This window comes from Garra rufa, chromosome 4 (genome assembly GCF_049309525.1).
Source record: "Garra rufa chromosome 4, GarRuf1.0, whole genome shotgun sequence".
Taxonomy (NCBI): domain Eukaryota; kingdom Metazoa; phylum Chordata; class Actinopteri; order Cypriniformes; family Cyprinidae; genus Garra; species Garra rufa.
Genome location: NC_133364.1, coordinates 51293998 through 51316956, shown reverse-complemented (window position 1 = coordinate 51316956; position 22959 = coordinate 51293998). Strand labels below are relative to the sequence as shown.

General features: G+C 39.1%; 1 protein-coding gene across 2 annotated transcripts in view; it reads right to left on the bottom strand.

Moving 5' to 3' along the window:
* Positions 1 to 1480: 1480 nt before the first annotated feature.
* The window catches only part of LOC141334136 (uncharacterized), a 559741-nt gene continuing 538262 nt past the window's right edge, over positions 1481 to 22959 (bottom strand). Inside the window, exons 5-6 of one of the 2 annotated variants that reach the window (XM_073839271.1) lie at positions 22113 to 22595; positions 1481 to 3366 (exon numbers count right to left, since the gene is read on the bottom strand). In XM_073839271.1, coding sequence (XP_073695372.1) covers positions 2850 to 3366; positions 22113 to 22595 — 1000 coding nt within the window. In that variant the 3' untranslated portion in view covers positions 1481 to 2849. Of the gene's footprint in view, positions 3367 to 22112; positions 22606 to 22959 lie in introns of both variants that reach the window. The other variant, XM_073839272.1, reaches the window with a different exon arrangement.

The window sequence follows — 22959 nt, the reverse complement described above, 5'->3', positions numbered from 1 at the left end:
TGGAAGTCAGTAACCAAATTGCAGAGAAATTCATATCATAATAATTCATGTGCCAGGAGGAGTTGCAAGTGGCATGACCCGCTTCGTAGCAACGCCACTGGACTGCAGCCCTTGGGGCCGTGCTTAGCGGTCCATTTAAAATCCCATGTTCATAATAGTTCGATGCCTTTCACCTTGCTCAATGCCTTTCGTCTCTTGTGCTGGCAATTCAAGGCTTCTGGTTCTATAAGAGTTTGCTGGCACGTGATTGTGCCAGCAAACTCTTACAGAACCAGAAGCCTTGGATTGCCAGCTTTTTGCCAGCTTGATTTGCCAACTCGAACTGTCCAGACTGAGCAAGAAGAGCCCAAACGTCCTGAAAAGACTTGTAGCTCTCCTCTGCAGAAGATCGCCTGCTCGTTCCAACTACAAGGCATTCTTGCCCTCCAGAACTCTCCAGGAACTGCAAAGACTTCATGACCGGGTTTGAACCTTCAGAGCCTACGCGCCTTGCAACCCAGGCGCCCACCGAACTCTGAGCGCAACAACCCACGTAACCAACCCTCACCTTCGAAGGATTCCCAATGACGTCATCCAAAGACCGACTAGCAACCAAACAGAATCTCTGCCGAGAAGAGCCCACAAAGGGAAACCCCATTCGGCACTAGAGCAAGTAAACAAGGTCTCCCATTCTTGTTGAATCTGGTGCGATATCATTTAAGTTAGATCTCTGCTTTTGTGGTTTTCTAAGGTTGCGATTTGAGAGCTAATAGCAGTACTAGAACAATTTTGGGGTTCTTAAAATCCATAACTTACCATCCTTGAACTGTATGAGTGCGTGTGTGTGTGTGTGTGTGTGTGTGTGTGTGTGTGTGTGTGTGTGTGTGTTTATGTTTTAGTAATTTAGATTTTGTATCCTAGAGTAGTTCAATAAATCATTGTTTCATTGAAAGAAGTTGTCTTGACTTTATGTTCACAAAGTTTAATCTTTGCCCAGATCAAGCTACCTAGCTTTTAATTTCCTAAAGTAGTAATTCGGTTTATTTATGCTCCTGACAATGAGCGTAAAATAAACCTTGGAATTGATAAGGTATATTGATTTAACCACTTTGGTAAACGAATGGTTAAGAAACATAAACTATTAATTCTAAATCGATTTTCCTGAATTTCAGATTTGATTCTTTATCACAATCAACTTTAAATTTGAGTTAATTCTTACATGCAAAAATAATTAATTTATGACTAACAATGATTACAATTATTTATATCAGTTGCCAGTATTAACTGTAGTGAAATTAAATATCACTAATCTAATCTATTCTTCCGGCGAACATTCTGGGTAATTTTACATCAACTATAAGCAATGATATTTTCTTGGCCGCAAAAAAGAAAAAGATAAATTCTTACAGCATTAATGCATTAGAGCATGTAGCTTGATCGGAATCATAAAGGGACATTAATTTACAAGACAGAATCAGAAACTCATGTAATTTGTGCACAAGAGTTTATTAAGTAAGGACTAATATATGACTAATCTAAACAAACAAACATACAATCACTCATACATGGAAGAAGGGCAAGTCAGATTGGATGAATGGAGTCATTAGAGAAACAAGAAAGATGAAAAAATCAGTTAACCACCTGAATGAAACCATCAGTGCCATTTTCCAACGGGGTTTACAAATAAACTAAACCTCTGTTTAGTTAAATGTAAGATACTTGCATTGCCTTTGTCGTTAACGAGTGTTTGGATGCAGTCTTGGGTGAAAGTCTTGATTTTTTCAAGGTTTTGGTCTTGGGATCACATTCTTCCAGGTTTTAAGAGCTATGAATTCCAAAGGTGTCCTGACTCTGTGGTGATGGGAGTTTCTTCCAAGGTGGAAAATGAAGAAGAATGATGAGCTGAGTAAGAGACCCAGTTGAAATCCTGTGAACTTTGGGGAATGAAAATACAAGGCTGCAGGACCTGGCACAGGCTTAGGGTTCTGGAGAGTTCTAGCTAATTTTCCTTATCTTCCTAGGAGTTTAAGGCCTCCCAGGGGCAGAAACATCAGCTCTGGGACTTACCAACCAGAAGATGGCATAGTGATGAGACACGGGACTAAAAGAACTGAGAAAAACTGAGGCAAGTCACTGTGTGAAGCTTTTAACTCCTATAGGGGTCACAGTTAGGAGATAAAGGTAATTAGGAGGCCAGGTTAATTGATCATTGGGAGGCTAGAGAGCCAATGGTGACTTTTGCTTTTGGAGGGAACGTTTACAACTCTTTGTCTGTAAGCATGGTATTTGCATATGTACTGGGATTGGTTGTGCATGCTAAAATGACTAAAGATTCTTAAACACTAATATGTTGCATAGGTATCAAAAGATAACATAAACCATCTTTTACAAAAAACATCTTCTTTCACAAAAGATAAACTAAATGAACAGTAATAATATACACAATGATCTGAGGATGTGTGTTTTCGTTCACAGAAATTTTTTTTCTAAGAATTAATGAAAGTCATTAGTTCCTATGGCAATATTTGTCCTTTTTAGAGTATTAGTTGGGGAAAGTTCTTTCCACATACTTTTGAGTCGTAAAGTTTATCTGGTCTGGCAGAGGAGTCCTGGTTGCCATAGTAAGACCATTTGTAGACATCATGGCAGCCAGTGTTGTGGATTGGGTGAAGGGGGTCTGAGATCATTTGTTAATCTAATGAAAAATTTATTATTTGGTGAATCTAATGAACTGTGTGTCTAATTGGTCCGGACCCTACATTTTTTTTTTTCTGAGCAATACATAGGCAACAAAGAATGTCGGTTTGTAGAGTAATTTACAACAGCTTCAGATGTGGGTCAACCAATCAGAATCAAGGACCAAAACTGTTTTATACATTTTGGTTGAAACTCTTTCCACACTGAGGGGATCTGTTAGACTTCTCTCTATTGTGGATCTTCATGTGCTTGTCAAGGTGTCCTCGTTGACTGAAACTCTTTCCACACTGTTTGCAGGAGTAAGACCTCTCTCCAGGGTGAACTCTCATATGCCTTTTAAGGTTTCTATTTTCAACGAAACTCTTTCCACACTGTTGGCAGATGAAAGGCTTCTCTCCTGTGTGAATTCTCATATGCCTTTTAAGGCTTTTATTTTCACCGAAACTCTTTCCACACTGTTGGCAGATAAAAGGCTTCTCTCCTGTGTGAATTCTCATGTGCCTTTCAAGGTTTCCTTGTTGACTAAAACCCTTTCCACATTGACGGCACGTGGAAGACTTTTCTCCTGTGTGAATTTTCATGTGGACTTTAAGGGATCCTTTTTGAATGAAACTCTTTCCACACTGTTGGCAGATGAAAGATTTCTCTCCTGTGTGAATTTTCATGTGGACTTTAAGGTTTGAATTTTGACTGAATCCCTTTCCACACTGTTGGCAGATGAAACTCCTCTTTCCAGTGTGAATTTTCTTGTGGACTTTAAATTCTCCTTGTTCATTGAAACTCTTTCCATGATGAAAGCAAGTGAAAAAACTCCTAGTTCTTGCCTTTTGAGCTCTTTTTTGTGTAGATGTATTTTCTGACTGTAAGGAACAAAATGATTTTTTTCCAGTTATGAAAACATGAAGATTCTCAAACTGATCTTTCTCTTCAGTTTCATTCAGTACTTCTCTCTCCTCTTTCAGTGCTGTTGGGCCTAAAGTGGGAAAACAAAGAAATAAAAGTTAACCCCAGTTTAAAGCCACAAAGCAGGTAACACCAAAACACGTAGATACTGTATGTAATGCATGTATGCTAGATCTCATATCATGGTGTCCAAACTTGCTCATAGTCGGCTGGTGTCCTATAGAGTTTAAGCTGGCTGCTATACAATTTATTCAATCTAATAATAGTTTAGGAAACTGGGCTGTTACAGCGAGTCTCACCCATGTTCCTGGAGCCCTCCAACACTGCGTGTTTCTCTGATTAAGTGATAAATTACCTGGTTCAGGTGTGTTTGATCAGGGTCAGAGCTAAACTTAAAGGATGGTAAATCTTTAAGAACAGAGTTGTGCACCCCTGCACTAAAATGGGGCTGTGAGACAAAAGAGATGCAAAATGTGCAGTGTTGGGGGCCTTCAGGAACGTGGTTGGGAACCACTGGTCTGTTACACTGACATTTTAAATGGAAAATGCCCCATAACTTACCGTAAAAAAAAAAAATAAATAAATAAAAATATCACATCAGAACATATCCTTTAAAAGAAAACAGGCAATATTTTTACACCAGTTGAATGTGAAGTGAGATGTGCTGAAGTATGGTGAATTTGTGCTCTACATTTAATACATCCAAGTGTGGGTGCATACACAAGCACACACACACACACACACACACACACACACACACACACACACACACACACACACACACACACAAGCACACGCGCACACACACACACACACACACACACACACACACACACACACACACACACACACACACACACACACACACACACGCACAAGCGCATGCACACACACACACACACACACACACACACACACACACACGCACAAACACACACAAACACGTGCACACACACACAAGCGCACGCGCACACACACACGCACAAACACACACAAACACGCGCGCACACACACACACACACACACACACACACACACACACAAACACGCGCACGTAGTGTGAACACACTCGGAGCACTGACTCTCTCCCACACAAATTAAAAAAATAAATTAAAAAAAAACAAAAGGGCTGTTTTCAGTTGTATGCAGATTCATTTAGATGTAACCTGGCTGTTTTATTGGCTTACCAAATACTTTAAATTAACAAAATGTAGACAGCATGCAGTATCCAAATATGACTACTCACATTTCAAGGTTTGCTTTTGTGCAAAATAACAAAATGAGTAATTTTCTTACTTTTGCATAATTAGCCAAAGTGCTTGAAATAAATGGTTTTAACATTAGAAGCAAGGTTTATATATATATTACACTGCGGGTGATCTGTTGTAAATTGTAACTGTAATTCCCACCCCTGTCCTGTTGGTGGCGAGCGCGATCCATTGTGGCAGCAGAGCACTGGATACAGAACAAATTTTAAACTGTCACGGCGAATCTTTTGCTATGCATTTGATACGCACATGCAAGCACCCAGTATAAACTACAGCGGTCTATCACTCCACATTAAAGAGCGCCATAACGGTATTTGTTGCTTATATTTCCTGATGAAATAGAATTTGAAATCTGAGACGTTTTCATATTGAAAGTAAGAAAGCACAGAGCTTAATCGCTTATTGTGATTTATTAGATATGCGCATCTGTTAATTTGTGAACTGAAAACACCAAGATCCACTGATATTTAAATATACGTAGATATTGGTGCATAAAATAAGAATCTATTAAAATCGAGAAATAGATTTTTTTAAACCAGCCCTAGCATGATTTTTTTTGTAAAAAAAAAAAAAAAAATGTAATTCTGGTGTGGTGTTGAACATGAAAAGTGACGCAGTTTCTGTTCATCTGTTCTCTTCATAAATAAGTGCATAAACCTATACAGTATGCTCGCCCTGTAGGTTCATGATTAAAAATGAAAATGTGAACAAAATTAAAAGCAATTAAATGTGTTATTATAATTAAAATATGAAAATTAAAATGACGGGTAATAATAGATTATGACGGAATTTTTACGACCCTGTTGAAGTCTAACGCAACCTCTGATATATATATATATATATATATATATATATATATATACACACACACACACACACACACACACACACACACACACACACACACACATTGTTTAGGTTAATTCCATTTTATTTTACTGTTACAATGTTACTTTTTGCATGACGTCATAACAAATGCACACTGTGAAAGCAAGATATTCAGTATTAGTATTTGTCATCTGATCTCAACACTTCTGTTGAATGTCTCCACATTTCTACTCCTGTGACATTATTCATAAATACCATTCATTTCAGCTTTGAGAATAAAAACCAACCTGTTTGTTCCTCAGTTTCTTCATGTTTGACTCTGAATGTTTCTTCAATCTTCATGTCTTCACTCTCCTCTTTAATAAACACCATCTTTATAATAGTGTCACGTGGATCTCAGTTGATTCTCCAGGAGTTTTTCTGTGTTTGAACACTTTGTCCTGTTAAGATGAGAATAATTTATAGAAAGAAAAATCAAAGCAAACTAAATCTCTGTGTGAGTCTCAATCAGCTCCTTGTTCACTACTCTGTGCACTGGAAAGACAGAGTTAATAGACTTGATTAAAATATATATATATATATATACAAATTACACAGGACGTTCATATTAAGGGAGGCTATTTTATTATTTACATTTGGTATTCAATTATTTGTTCATATCTAATATATTACACGTTCATGAAATCATTCTCGGTTGTGATTCACTCGTTTGTGTTTGTTGTTGTCGTTTGTAGTCCGCGTGCCGCTGAATCGAATCACTGAATCATTTCACAAATGATTTGATTCAAATGATTCGGATTCTCAGTTTCTCTCATCTCTTCTTATCATCACACAATTGATTCATGATATAGGGAGCGAAATGAGACGTACTTCTGTTACTAAAGGCTAACGCTAAGTATCTAAATCACTAAATAAAGCATTGCAACGTTACATTTAACAATACTGCATTTATTTTACATAGCTTGAAAAAAACTTTTAACTGATGTAACAATTTGCATTATAAAAAAACACAAAACTACAAACCTTGTTCAGATGAATCACAACAGATGAGGAGCACTGCGCGTCTGAAAGACGTCACATCACCAGATCAAAATAAAAGTCCCACTTTTTAGTCTTCTCTCTAGAATCACAAACACATCATAGAAATGTTGTATATAGAATATAATTTCGTACCCATATGATGATGCTTTTCCAAAGTTATTAAAATTGTAAATCTAGGAATACTTTTGTCTATTTAATTTTTATATAGTTTTTATACATTGCAATTAAATTCACATAAAACTAGTTATTTCTGCTGCGTATCTTACAAAGAGGGTGTGATGGCAAATTTAATCTATCACTCTTTTGACGATTGTAAACAATCTCTTGCTATTTTGTATGTTTTTCTATTTATTCCTCTTTTGGAAAGTCATTGAAACACTGTCTGGGATTTTATTTTTATTTTGCTATCGGGGCAAACGAGGACACAAAAACATATTTGTGGCAGTTTCCATTTACCACTAAAGAAGTTTACAAAACTATGACTATTTAATTTTTGGAGAACCCCATAAATGTAAAAAAGGATCTATATACAAAGTCACATTATAAAAAAAGTTCATGTCAATTTCTGCATGTATTTAGGATAAAGAAAGACAGACAAGAGAGACGCATGAGTAAAAAGCCAAGTGGTATTCTACAAATATATTTTCATATAAAAACAGCTGAAATTATATCATGTTTATTAGCAACAACACAGTGAGTGTGGTAATGTGATATCCGTCTTTGATCTCGCTTGAGATGATAATAAAATAGGTGAAATATAGGAAATATAGGTGAGAGTAGGCGGCTGAAATGAGGAGAGGAGTGAAATAAACACAGTCAAGACGGACAGTTCTGAGCTCTGGTTCATATTAATTCACCTGTAATAAATCAGATGGATTATCTGGATTATTCTTTAAACAGCCTCGTTCTTGTGATGGGCTGGTTATACCAGCGTTTCCCTACTCCAGTCCTCGACCCACCGCATATTTCGTATCTCGAGTTGGGAAACACTGGGTAATACAGTAAGTTACTTGGATGTAATCTTCAGGTATTTTGTAGAGAGAGTCTGTGGAGGCTGTTTCTTGAAGATTGAGTGGAGTGGGATGTTTGGAGTGGAGATATCAGTCTCATATAAGAGCATCAGCAAGAAAGGAGAGGGTGATGAATGTGTGTTTGGACGTAATGATCAATCCTGGAGTTTGTTCTATTCTCCCTCTTGATACTCATAATTTCATAGTAACAAATGAACTGAACTGTCTGTAGTGTCCAGCCATAGAATAGGAGTGTATGTGGATGAGAGTGAACTCTGTCCTTCTCCAGCGTCTCTGACACAATGAGCCTCATCCACAGAGTCCACACCACATTCACTCAGACGCTCTATCCTGGGTTTATGCATTTATTTGATCTTCAGTGAAACTGTGTTGATGAATCAGATTAGATTCTATATTGCTGTGTAATATCTCTGTATGTCTGCACTGCAGTAGTATATTTGTTTGTTTATATTTTGTCTGTTTTCTCTTCTTCACTGGAAACTGTCGCTAAAAAAATCCCTTACTTGGCAATAAAGCTCTTTCTGATCTAAAAAAAAAAAAAATTCTACCCATAATAGTTTGAGCTGCATAATAAATGCGTTAATGATTTGTTATGGTATTATTTTTAGTTTTGTATATTGAAGATCTATTTTCTTTTCTAAGCTGTACTATTTAAGATAATATGTGAAATATGTTTTTGTCAAAATTCATTGATTGGATATGAAAGTGTGCGACAACTGTTTTTTTATTATTAAGATGGTGTTTATTAAAGAGGAGAGTGAAGACATGAAGATTGAAGAAACATTCAGAGTAAAACATGAAGATACTGAGACACACACAGGTTGGTTTTTATTCTCAAAGCTGAAATCACTCATCCGATTTTGCTGATAGCAGTAAATGTTCATTATAATAAACAATAAATAGTCACATGTCAGAAATACCAGCCTGAGGGGTCACGTGACGCTAATGGCGGAGTAGCAGTGCAACGCTCTGTCTCTTGCAGCTCGTTGTTGTTTTTAGTATTTTAACTGCAGTATATAACGGCTCAATCGTATAATATCTTTTGGTAAAACACTGGAATATGCCTGGCACTCAGAAGAAGCTTACCCTTCCGACGAAATCTTCTAAATTGTTTGAAATTAGATCGCCTCAGTTCGGTCAAGTAAACATGGCGGAGCAGGCCTCACTGCTGCTGAGCCAGACTGAAATCGACAGCTTGGTGAAAAGAATATCAGCTGAGGTGCTTAAGAGTGTTGAAACTTCCTTTGACAAAAAGATCGATCCAGTCATACAGAAACTCGATACATGCTCGTCGAAATTAGGACTGTTAGACATGCGAATCACCGAGATGGAAGGCCGAGTCTCGGACGCCGAGGACGTCATGACCTCCAGCGGTACAAGGCTCGCCGAAATGGAGAATAAGCTGGAGGCTGCAATGGAAAAAATCGACGATCTAGAGCAGTGGTTCTCAATCCTGGTCCTGGGGGACCCCTGCTCTGCACATTTTGCATGTCTCTCTTATTTAACACACCTGATTGAGATCTTCAGCTTGTTAGTTCAGTTCATGGATCTCTCTCCTAATGAGCTGATCTCAATCAGGTGTGTTAAATAAGGGAGACATGCAAAATGTGCAGAGCAGGGGTCCCCCAGGATCAGGAATGAGAACCACTGATCTAGAGAATAGAAACCGACGGTGTAATGTACGTATCATCGGTCTCCCAGAGGGCAGTGAGGGTAGTGACCCGACCGCCTTTTTAAAATCCTGGCTACCGGAGCTTTTACAAGTCAGCTTCAAAGATGGATCGGTTAAAATAGATCGCTGTCATTGCACTTTCACTTGCCACCCCCCGCCGGGCCAACGGCCCCGCGCTGTCATCGTGAAATTCCATAACTTTCAGGACAAAGTTTGGATCATGCAGGCTGCAAGGAAGGCGCGCGCCCTGACGTACAACGGAGCCCCTATTATGCTGTTCGAGGATTTTTCTGCAGCAGTGATGAGGAAAAGGCAAGAGTTTTACCAAGTCAAACAGCAGCATTAAGGAGAAAGGTATTGCCTTCGCTATGTTCTATCCGGCCATTCTCCGGATTAAGGTGGACAGGCAGTAGAGGTCTTTTAAAGATCCAAAAGAAGCTGTAATCTTTCTGAAAACTGTCCCCCAACAGTCTGGTTCTGTTTCTCGTACATCTGCTGACTGAGTTAATATTCCTGTAGCCTGTATGTGTTAATTTGGGTCTTAGTGTCACCAGGGCAGACTCGAATAACCAGCCGCCTCTGCCTTGAACACCACCGCGAGGAGCCGACACCACAGGTCCGCAACAGATGGACAAAACAGACAGAACGGAATTTTCAAAGGAATAACAATCTTTATTGAACACAATCTATCAATGAGCAGAGGCGTAATGAGCTCCAGTGTCTTCCAGGTCTTCTTCCACTACAGGTAGAAACTTTCGTTGGTGCACAATAGCGAGACAGTGGTTTAAAAGCTTACTTCACCAGCGATGCTGCATACTTCCAGACTCAGATGGTAAGTAGGAAGGTAAGGATTTTTCTCAGTACAGGATGCTTTCGTCGGTGCACAATAGGGAGACAGTGGTTTAAAAGCTTACTTCACCAGCGATGCGGCATACTTCAGGGCTCAGATGGTAAGCAGGGAGGTAAGGATTCTTCTCAGTACAGGATACTTTTGTTGGTGCACAATGATGAGACAGTGGTTTAAAAGCTTACTTCACCAGCGATGCTGCATACTTCCAGACTCAGACGGTAAGTAGGAAGGTAGGGGTTCTTCTCAGTACAGGATGCTTTCGTCGGTGCACAATAGGGAGACAGTGGTTTAAAAGCTTACTTCACCAGCGATGCTGCATACTTCCACACTCAGACGGTAAGTAGAAAGGTAAGGACTTTTTCCACAGCAATACGTTCCTTCAGGACTCAGACAGAGAGGAGGTTAATAGTATTTCACCAGTATTGCTGTATACTCAAAGGGCTCAGGCAGAGAAGAGGTTAATAATATTTCACCAGCGTAGCTGTGCACTCACAGGGCTCAGGAAGAGAAGAGGTTAATAATATTTCACCAGCGTAGCTGTGCACTCACAGGGCTCAGGCAGAGAAGAGGTTAATAATATTTCACCAGCGTAGCTGTATACTCACAGGGCTCAGGCAGAGAAGAGGTTAATAATATTTCACCAGCGTAGCTGTGCACTCACAGGGCTCAGGCAGAGAAGAGGTTAATAATATTTCACCAGCGTAGCTGTGCACTCACAGGGCTCAGGCAGAGAAGAGGTTAATAATATTTCACCAGCGTAGCTGTGCACTCACAGGGCTCAGGCAGAGAAGAGGTTAATAATATTTCACCAGCGTAGCTGTGCACTCACAGGGCTCAGGCAGAGAAGAGGTTAATAATATTGCACCAGCGTAGCTGTGCACTCACAGGGCTCAGGCAGAGAAGAGGTTAATAATATTGCACCAACGTAGCTGTGCACTCACAGGGCTCAGGCAGAGAAGAGGTTAATAATATTGCACCAACGTAGCTGTGCACTCACAGGGCTCAGGCAGAGAAGAGGTTAATAATATTGCACCAACGTAGCTGTGCACTCACAGGGCTCAGGCAGAGAAGAGGTTAATAATATTGCACCAACGTAGCTGTGCACTCACAGGGCTCAGGCAGAGAAGAGGTTAATAATATTGCACCAACGTAGCTGTGCACTCACAGGGCTCAGGCAGAGAAGAGGTTAATAATATTTCACCAGCGTAGCTGTGCACTCACAGGGCTCAGGCAGAGAAGAGGTTAATAATATTTCACCAGCGTAGCTGTGCACTCACAGGGCTCAGGCAGAGAAGAGGTTAATAATATTTCACCAGCGTAGCTGTATACTCACAGGGCTCAGGCAGAGAAGAGGTTAATAATATTTCACCAGCGTAGCTGTGCACTCACAGGGCTCAGGCAGAGAAGAGGTTAATAATATTTCACCAGCGTAGCTGTGCACTCACAGGGCTCAGGCAGAGATGAGGTTAATAATATTTCACCAGCGTAGCTGTGCACTCACAGGGCTCAGGCAGAGAAGAGGTTAATAATATTGCACCAACGTAGCTGTGCACTCACAGGGCGCAGGCAGAGAAGACGTTAATAGTATCTTTTCCCAAACGTGTAAGCAGGGGTTGGGGCCGTTTCTCAGCAAAGACACACCGCACTCGTGTTCACTTCAAATCCACAGCATGAATCAATGTATATCAAATCAATAAGGCAAAAGCACTGCAATTCACTCACACGATAGGGCTGATCAGAAGCCTCAATCCATCCGTTTAACTCACGTCGGGGATGTTCAATTCTCAATTCCTCTTCAGCGCACTCTGAAACACTTAGCTTCCTCACCAGTCAGGTTTACATTCACTGCATCCACTTCAAGCTTTCTCAATGTTTAAAAGATGAAATCAATTCACTTAACTTTCTCTCTCACTTCCCAGCATAGATCCAATCGATAAATCAGTCCAGCAGACTTCAATGGGCGGCTTCCACTCCCAATGAACTTCCACGAACAAGCTTATGCCTTAAACTGCCCTGACAAGACCAACTGTCCGAGGGGACAAACCAGCTTGACTCCCAGAAAACCAGCCCAGGAAGCTTCTTCTTCTTGTTGTTGTTGTTTAATGGCGACCAACTCCTTAGGAGCATTGTCGCCACCTACTGTACTGGATGTTAAATTAAACTTACATAGATGATGAGTCTGAATTTTGAGAGAGAACAAAAAAAAAAAAAAAGAAAAAAACCAACATTTATGTTTCATACTCCCTTTAATCTATGGTGCACCTAGAGCACATGCTCATGATAGCGCTGCGTGTTCAGCTCCTCTACCACTTACAATTAGCTCTACATGCTCCAGATTAGGTAGAGTATTCCCATCCGAATTATATCCTAGACCCTAAACCTGAGTCATATATATATCTAATTAGGGCTGTGTATATTTGTCTATCCATTAAACCTTTTCCTAAAATATATTCATGCCTCATTCCCTCCTCCCCTAAATGACTGAATAATAAATCACGATACACACTATATTTACCACACCTAAAAATCACATTAAATACATTTTCTGATACACCGCACACATCACACAAACCATTTTCACACAAACCCATAATTGCCAAAGTTGAATTCAGCCCTGTATGTCCCAATTTTAACCTAGACAGCCAGACTTCTTCTTTCCTATTTCTTCCCTGACAATTTATTCTCCCTACGGTCTGTGTAATACTATAACACCATCTCCCTGTGCTGCTATTATCCCATCTAATTTGCCATTTATTTATTAACTTTTTCTTTAAGACCGACTTTGCCTCTTTTTTTCCCATAGGTACTTGAACATCCACCTCCCTTTTATCTAGTGCTTTTTTTGCTAGTTTATCAGCGTTTCAATTTTTTTCAGTAGAGATTTGGCTGCTGACCCATAAATAATGCATCCATAGTCACAACAGGAACGAATCAAAGCTTGATACATGCATAACAGTGCACTGTGACTAGCTCCCCAACTGTAACTAGCAACTGCACGCATGCAATTTATGATCCTTCTACACTTTGACTCAATTTGACTTATATGCACTTTCCATGTTAATTTTCCATCAAACCATAGACCAAGATACTTACAAACAGGCACTCTTTCCAATGCTTGGTCGTATAAATTCAGATCCATATGTTCATTTTTCCTGTTCTTTGTGAATAACATATATTTTGTTTTTGATACTGAGAATTTCAAACCCCAATCCAGGGACCATTCCTCCACTTTCTTAATCGACTCCTGTATACCTTTAGCTACATTTTTAATATTACGTCCCCTCTTCCATAACGCTCCATCATCTGCATAAAGTGCTATTTCTATTCCTATTTTTTTTAACTTTATCAAAAACATCATTAATCATTAAATTAAACAATATTGGGCTAATTGCACTACCCTGCGGAGTTCCATTTAGAATGCTATAAGACTCTGATATTTCTTCTCCAATTTTAACCTGAAAAGTACGTTCAAATAGAAAGTCTAAAACCCAGTTATAGAATTTTCCCCCATACCAATTTTATTCAGTTTGATTAGCAGACCTACCCTCCAAAAAATGTCATAAGCCTTTTCTATGTCAAAGAATACTGCAAACATTTATTCTTTCATTATATAAGCTTTTTTGACTCTTTTTTTTTTACTTTTCAAATAGTATCAAAGCATCTGCTGTCAATCAATTCCATTCATCTTCTTTATCATACGCCAGACTGTACTTATTCCGGTTTCTCTCCCTATAGTATTGCAAAAGTTTTGCCATGCCAACTTCTTCGTATTTTTAATAACCTTTTTAACATAAGCCCTTTTCTTTTGATAATCTAATAATGCTTCTGGGGTGAGTGTTCTTTTTAAAAATTTAAATGCTTTATTCCTTTCTCTGATTGATTTCGAGCATTCCTCTGACCACCAAGGCACATTCTTCCTTTTATGTGTACCAGTTAATAACGGGATGGATTGTGAGGCTGCAAAATAAATGCCATTCACTACTTTACCATACCTATCATCAACACTGCCCTCTACTAACACATTTCCAAATTATTCTTTACACAACATTTTAAATTTTTCCCAATCTGCTTTTTTATATACCCATCTTACACCAAAATTAAAATTTTGCATTTGAATCTTATATTGAATTTCACAAATCACTGGAAAATGATCACTTCCCATATTATCTTCTGATACTGACCATATACATTTACCAGCTAATGATGCTGAAACTATTGTGACATCTAAACATGACATTCCTCCTCCTACAATATCTATTCATGTTGGATCGCCATCATTTAAACACACCAAAGAATTCTCTTCCATGAATTCTTCTATTACTTCTCCATTTTTATCTGTGTTCTTACTTCCCCAAATACTATTATGAGCATTCAAGTCCCCACATATAATCATTTTGTTTGATATCTCACCCATGGCCTTTTCCAGAATATCTATAGATATTTCCAAACAAGGATTATAGAAATATAACAATCTGACCACCCCCTGTATACCCATTACTTCTATACATATGCTTTCTGAAATACTTTCATTATTTACATATCTGTATATCACATTTTCTTTTATGAATGTTGCACATCCTCCACCTCTACCATTGTTCCTGTCTTGCCTTATTACTTCATATCCATTTAACCTAAAGTCCAATGATTTGCATAGCCATGTTTCTTGTATGCAAATTATATCAAGAGATTTATTCATATCTGCTATATATTTTTTAAACTCCTTCCCATTAGAGATCAAGCTTCTGGCATTCCAATGAAGCAATAGGAAAGACATGACAATGCTATATGTCACTACACTGAGATGCATCATAACTTGTTAGATTCCCTTCCGTTTTCCCCTCTTTAGATTTTAGAATCTTGTGAATTTGCTCTGCTGATAAACCAATGCAGTTTAGGAATCTGTTTGCAAATTCTACCACAATTTTGATTTTGTCAGATCTTCTTTCCACCTGTGCAGTGCCATTCACCACTGCACATATAAACGCCACAAAATCAGTTTTGTTCATGTTAATACTATCTGATTCACTTTTTCCAAAGTTCGACTGTTTCATTGACTCTTCCGAGAGGCTTGTGCTTGTTCACTTTGCATTCTTGTTTTTGTAACATGTTTCATTTTGCGAGCTGCTTTGCATATGTTAAATTCTGGATGGACTTTACCTTCTGGATTTCACGGGCCTGTTGCTGTACTGGACATCCTGCATATGCAGCGCTGTGTTCTCCCCCGCAATTGCAACATTTCAACTTTGTCCCTTCCTGACATTTCCGTATTCATGCTCTTCCCCACATTTTGCACACCGTATTTTCCCTTTGCAAACAGCAGCAGTATGTCCTATGCGCTGACAATTATAACAACGTAAAGGAGGGGGAACATATTCCCGCACAGCATAACTCATGAAACCTAGCTTCACCCTTACTGGTAAATTAACATCTTCAAAGTGTATCAACACAGAAATACTGTCACATTTTTTATTATCTTTCCACGTCATTAGTCTTTCAGCCGAGGTGACTTTGCCTCCGACCAAGTTTCCTTTTACTTCCTCCATGGTTACATTTAAGGGTACCCCTGAAATCACCCCACGTTTCTTCATACCTACTTCAGTACAGTTTACTCTGCCACCAGCCAATGATTTAAGTTTTAGGATTTTTGCTTTTTGCATTTCATCTTTACACTTAATCAAAACTCTTCCATTGCTCAGACATGTTGCCTCATTCACTGATCCTATTTCTTTCTCTATCGCTTTTGATAGTTTAACAGGGTGCATATACTGTTCCGCTTGCTTGTCAAAAGTGACCATGACTTTTATATTCTTTTCCTCACTATTTATTATCACCCTTTGCCCGGTCTTCCTGGCTTTATTTAAACTAATTTGTTCACATTCAAACTCATCACCCACGTTTTTTTCCTTTTTCCTTTTATTATATCGTACTTCATGAAACTCCATATCAGGATTATCATCATCGGAAGAATCATCCATTGTGTTCACCTACTTCTGTCCAAGAACTGCTCTTTTATACTTATCAGGATTACTCGATTCCTACAACCAATGTTGTTTTCGTGACACGCTGATTTCGTACTTCCGCAAGTCAACTGTCTCCAGCCTCTGTCCCAGCTCCCACCAACAAGCTTCCCAGTAACCCACTGATTCCTGGTTGCGCTCATCTCAGAACGCGGATCTGCCTCCTTGCGTGCCCTTGACGTCGCGTCGCAGCTTTATGACTGAGCCGACCCCAATTGTTTGCCATGCTGCCTCCTTTATACTGTTCATTTCCTGATTCATGTCATGTGATCAGACTCAGACTCACTTAAAGACATACACACATATTAAAATGGATAAGAGGAATAAAATGGCTAAGACAACATGAAAACCAATTAAAACTCAAATATATATAAAATCATAATATATTGAGCAGGTTAAAACATGTGTCCCATGTGACAGTGTCACAAAGTGTCCTGTCTGCACCAGAAACACACAAAGACTGTGGGAACACTTGTGTGTGTGATCCAAGTTTGCACACATTGTGAACATCACTACACTTGGACAAGTCAGCCATGTCACAAACTTGCCAGTTGGTAATGTTCAGCTTGCTGCAGCAGTCATTTTTAGAAGAGCTTCCTTTTTGCAAGTGAACAAGGTAAGACACTTTCATATTTCTACATTGATGAAGCCTCTCTGCCAACTGAAGAATAACTGACTGTCCTTTTGAGTCCAGTTCATGAAGGCGTTTTATATCATGGGAATTAGCCACACAACCTTCCTCAAGTGAGGAAAAACATTTATGTTAGACAGCCTAAAAATGTATTAAAATATGTACATACATACTTCAATGTGGCAGTGCATTGTTTATTAAGTAATATGCAGTGCTTATTTAGATGTGCTGTTGAAATACAGGACTTTGGCTTCATCAGAACCAACAAATAATGCCTCCTGTTTAAGTTTCTCCATAAGCAGAGTGAGAAACTCCATCTTTGGCCCACCAGAATCAATTGCTCCCTCACTCGTCCCCAGGTCATCCGTAAATTTAACATCAATCCTCTTTGATGGTTGCACTTTCCCAGATTTGTTTTCTACTAATATTAAAAAAGAATGCTCTGCTGTCATCGGTTTTCTCTGCCATGTCTTCTATGATCCCTGTAATGTCTGTCTTGAAAAATGGAAGAGTCTATACAGACACATCATTAATCAGGAAAAAACAAGTAAAACAGTATATAATAACAAAATAATATTTTGATATGGACTTGGAAAATAAGGAATATGGAAAATAACGTTGGTTTCATCTGTGCAGACATAAAGATGATGGCCACCGATATGAAGTCTGAACTGAATAGCTTTCAAGACAGAATCAGAGACAATCCGAAAAGGGAAAAAGTGGAAACACAACAGAAAATGTACAAGATACTTAACACTAGAACTACCAGCATTCTATAACTACTAGAATGGCCATAGGAGTCATTCTGACCGTTCATGTTGAACTATACAAAAAAACGGGTCGTAAATTTTGGAAATGATTGCATTATCTTTTTTCATCCATTTTAACTTTTCGACTTCACAATACTCTGCATTTATTGGAGAATTTTGTATAACACAAAATGGAAACAAATATGCAGCCATCACTGGAATCAAAATCCATTAATAAATGGATCTGTATTGTGGGTAATAATAAAAATCAGGACAAAATTCAAATTCTTATGAAAAAATTATTATTTCATCGACAATAACAGAACCTGCTATTGTAACTAATTACATGTACAAATTTGAAGCAGATCAATATTTTGTTAATTTCTTGTTAAAAAAATTTTTATATAGTAACTTATAAACATATCATTAATATACATTCAGTGCATAGTAAAATGTGGACAAAAAAACACACAGGCCTAAAACCAAATGGCCAGAGTAGTTAAAAAAAGAAAAAAAAAACATTCAACTGTGGAAAACAAACATTTATAAAGCAGTATTTATTTTATAATGAACAAAACTATCATGCTGTAAAATTAAAAAGAAAATATTCTGTCAAATTATAAGACAAATACTATGCTGTAAAATCATAAAAAATGTATTCTCCTCTAAGTGGGCTCCACTTGAACATGGCATGTGGCATCATTTCATGACACTAGTGCATCGATTACTTAGTCAGCACAGGTAATCTGTACCTTCCACTTGCAGCTCCCACACACCACCTTGTGAAATTTGTCACAAGTGTACTTCGTTTTGGTTTTTCTTTCAGGTTCTCCGCACTTAGCACTTCTTCTGTCCATCTGCTGCTCCTCCTGCCTGGGTTCTGGCTCTCACACCATCAGATGTGTGGCTTTTGCTCTCGTGTGCGAAGTTCATTTTGCGAGTTGCATTATGAAGTTCCTCTGTGACATTTTCTCATTTGTGCATTCTTTGAATAGGATGGAAGCATTTACTGCAGTATTTCCTTGTGCGATATTAACGTTATGTTGGAGACATGTTTCCCTGTCTGAATTACCTTTTGTGGATTATATTAAAGAACTTTAGTTTAATTCTTGTCTCCATTCATGTCATACCCCCGACCATGACAGACGCAACAAAAGTCAGGATTGGAATAATTTCGTTCCTGCTTCAGCCACGCTACAGAGAGGGGAACCCCAAAGTGTCATTACAGATGCAGTGTCTCCTTTCCTTTCTTAGGGAACAAGGGTTACAGTTGTAACCCAAAATGTTTTGCATGTTTGCAGCATAATATTTGAATGAAATGTTCAAAATATGACAGCTATTCTCATAATTTACATATTATTACACAACTTCCAGTAACTCAGAATTGAGCATTCAGACAGACCATTGTTTAAATGCATGTAATAATAAAAACAAAATAGTTTTAGATTCAGCCTTAAGGTTAAGCTTAAGGCATCCGGTGAACCCCCAAATTGCACTCCTCCATCCAAGGCTGTGAATAGAGCAAGCTCGGGTCACAGGACCCCTTAGCCACGGTCATCAGGATGCATCGCAAGCCTAGGGTGCGCCGTTGCTGCCAGCTCCGCTCTCCTCCCCTTAAAGGAACATCAGCGTGCCTATGACATCACGATCAATAAGTTGTGGCCTTGTAATGTTGCCGCATCAGCGTGAGACCCATTTGCAGCCCATGTCTCACCACACTCCTAAACCCCTCCCCTACCCATGGCCTGCAGCGCAACCATCCCATTCCAGCACAAGCATGCCTCTGCTAAAGGTACAAGCCCCAGTGCCAGCTATTTCCCCTCTCCTTCTCTCTTTTTCTTCTGCCCCAGGAATTGCCCATAGTGCAAGCATTCCTCCGCTATCATTCCTAGCAGCTTCTTTTCCTCCTTCCCAGGCTAGCTCTACCTTCACGCTAGCCTCTTCCAAATCAATTTTTAAATAATTTGAGATGTTCTTAAATTCTGTTTTCTCTGATGATCATTTTAATTCCTCTTATTTACAGCACTTTGAATTATTGTCTATGAAATGTGCTATATAAATAAACTTGCCTTGCCTTGTCTCTGTCAGTTCCTCTGAATGCCATAGCTCTGGATCCAACCCCCGTACCCAATGCCATCCGGACTCAGATTTTGTCACGTGCAGATATTGTCCTTTTTCCCTTCTATTTCCCATAAAAATTTAGCTCACAACCCATCCTGCATTCTGTCATTTGCTTAATTCACCATCGCTTTTAACTGTTACACAAAGGTAATTTGCAAATCATGCCCCCAATAGACGCAAGCTCAGCGACAACCTCTCGATAATCGCTGAGCTCACATTATCATACAGAGGCTCACATTTCTATACTTACCATAAGCTTTTCTCAGCTAAACTATGCCATCAGAGTCACTCAGTGGAACCAAAGCCCCTATTGGGGGGCACTGGACACTGAACTTCACAGCAGGGTATTTTTAGACTCCCACTCCACCATCACCTGCCCATTTATAAACCCATCTATTCCCCCTGCCCTGAAACTTCCCAGCCCAAATCTACCAGCTACGTCCCATGCCTCATGGATACCCCTGTCACCCCCACTCCCTCATTCCACCGACGCCCTTCTTCCACTGATAGCCAAGTTTGCACTAACTTTAATAGTGGCAGGTGCACAAGACACCTTCAGTCTTACCTAATAGCATGGAAATGTTTTAAAACATTTCACTCCGCTTACAACCTGTTGTTCCCGATTTTTCCCTGCTATCGAATACCTAATTCATCTCTTACCTCCAAATTGGCTCAATCAAAGGGTACCTAAGTGGGGCCCAATTTTTTCCATAAACATCTGTATGGCTTACCTTCACCCAATATAATCAATTCTCAGACGTCCCTACAAATCAAAGGCATCCAAAAAACCCACCCCACTCGTCCGGACACCCACCAACCTATAACCTTAAAAAAATCAGAACAATTGCATCTCCACCCTCCGTAAGGGCTACCAGTTCAACCACACCGCCTTACCCTATATGCCATATATATCCTGGCTTTCTTCAGTTTCTAGGAGGAGCTCACACGGATAATTAACACAGCCCAGTTCATCATCAGTAATCACACTCCCTATCCAATCAGCACGAGAAAGAATCCCTGTAAATAACCAAAACAGCCCTACCTTCTTCATCTCCCGTTTTTCAGCACCCTTCCACCACCCCGTACCCTCACCTTTAGTCCAGGGGCAAAGTGGAATTCTTGCCAAGCTCGGAGCCCTCTCCCAGACAGCACGCCAGATACGCCTAACCTTTCCCTCGGTTTAAGAAAGACTAAATTAAAACACTATTGGAATCAAAACAGAACATTTGTTGATTTGTCTTGTTTCATCAATCTTATTCATTCTTTGAAATTCTTGCACTAAACTCACTCAAGGTGAGTGTAGGTAAACTGCAAAAACTATTGGTTATTAATAGATGCAATGGTAAGTAGAATCCTTCAAAATTCAAGATGACATTGGATCCCATTAAAATCCTGTAGAAATGATCATACAGAATATTTATGCCTCGTCCTATAAGACAATCCTACAAGACAATTCTTAATACAATCCTTCAGGGATGGTTCCAAAAAATATTATTACAGCCTTCCACAAAGCTGCCAATGTTGGTGGTAGAAGTGAGCAAGTAACTGATTACATCCATGCACACTGATGATAAAATGCTAACAGTGTCCTTTACAATGCTTCAACCAAAAACAGTGCACTTCCTATGAGCTCTCCCTTGAATTCATGATATATGAATTCAAATATGAAGTTCTTTCAACACAATATACCTAGTTGACACAGTAATGTGTACAAAACACATAGCTTTAAAATGTGTGAATTTAAAATGAGTTAGAATTTCTATCATTGTAGGAGCCCTGTATAGGATTCTTACTGGAAGCCTTTAGGATCGTTTTGACAAGGGAACATTTTGCAGATTCTGAAAGGGGGGTGAAAACTTTTGACCTCAACTGTAATTGTGGTTGCAGTAATGTGGTTGTCAAGAAACAAAGAGGTGTATGTTTGTAGAGTAATTTATTTTAACAGCTTTGATTGTAGTCAATCAGAATTAAGGACCGGAACTGTCCGTTCTAGACATTTTGTTTGAAACTCTGTCCATGCTAAGAATCTCTTTATTGTGAATCTTTATGTGCCTGTCAAGGCTTCCTTTTTGACTGAAACAATTTCCACACTGTTTGCATGTGTAAGGCTTCTCTCCAGTGTGAATTCTCATGTGAATGTAAAGGTATCTTTTATGACTGAAACTCTTTCCACACTGTTGACAGGTAAGAAGGCTCTCTGTAATGTAAATATTCTGGTGAACTTTAAGGTTTCCACTTTCACTGCAACTCTTTCCAGACTGAGGGGATCTGTAAGACTTTTCTCTATTGTGGATCTTCATGTGCCTATCACGCTGTCCTCGTTGCCTGAAACTCTTTCCACACTGTTTGCATGTGTAAGGCTTCTCTCCAGTGTGGATATTCATGTGACTGTCAACTTGCCCTCTTTGACTGAAACCCTTTCCACACTGTTTGCAAGTGTAAGGCTTCTCTCCAGTGTGAACTCTCATGTGAATGTTAAGGCATTCTTTACGAGTGAAACCCTTTCCACACTGGTTGCATATATAAGGCTTTTCTCCAGTGTGAATTCTCATGTGTTTGTTAAGGTTTCCTTTTTCAGTGAAACTCTTTCCACACTGGTTGCATGTGTAAGGCTTCTCTCCAGTGTGATTTCTCATGTGTTTGTCAAGGCTTCCTTTACGAGTGAAACTTTTTCCACACTGTTTGCATGTGTAAGGCTTCTCTCCAGTGTGAATTCCCATGTGCCATTTAAGGTGTCCTTGTTCTTTAAAACTCTTTCCACACTGTTTGCATGTGTAAGGCTTTTCTCCAGTGTGAATTCTCATGTGCCTTTTAAGGTCTCTTTGTCGTTTGAAACTCTTTCGACACTGACAGCAAGAGAAAATACTCATAGTTCCAGTCTTTTGAGCTCTTTTTTGTTTAGAAGTCTTTTCAGACTCTGAGGAACAAAAAGATTTTTCTCCAGATACAAAATTATTGAGATTCTCAAACTGATGTTTCTCTTCAGTTTCATTCAGTACTTCTCTCTCCTCTTTCAGCACTGTTTGGTCTAAGGTGGAAAAACAGAGATAAAAGTTAACCCCAGTTTAATGGCACAAATGAAATTAATATAAAAAAATGTAGATATGTAATGCATGTATGCTAGATCCTATACCAGGGTGTCCAAACCTGATCCTGGTCAGCCAGTACCCTA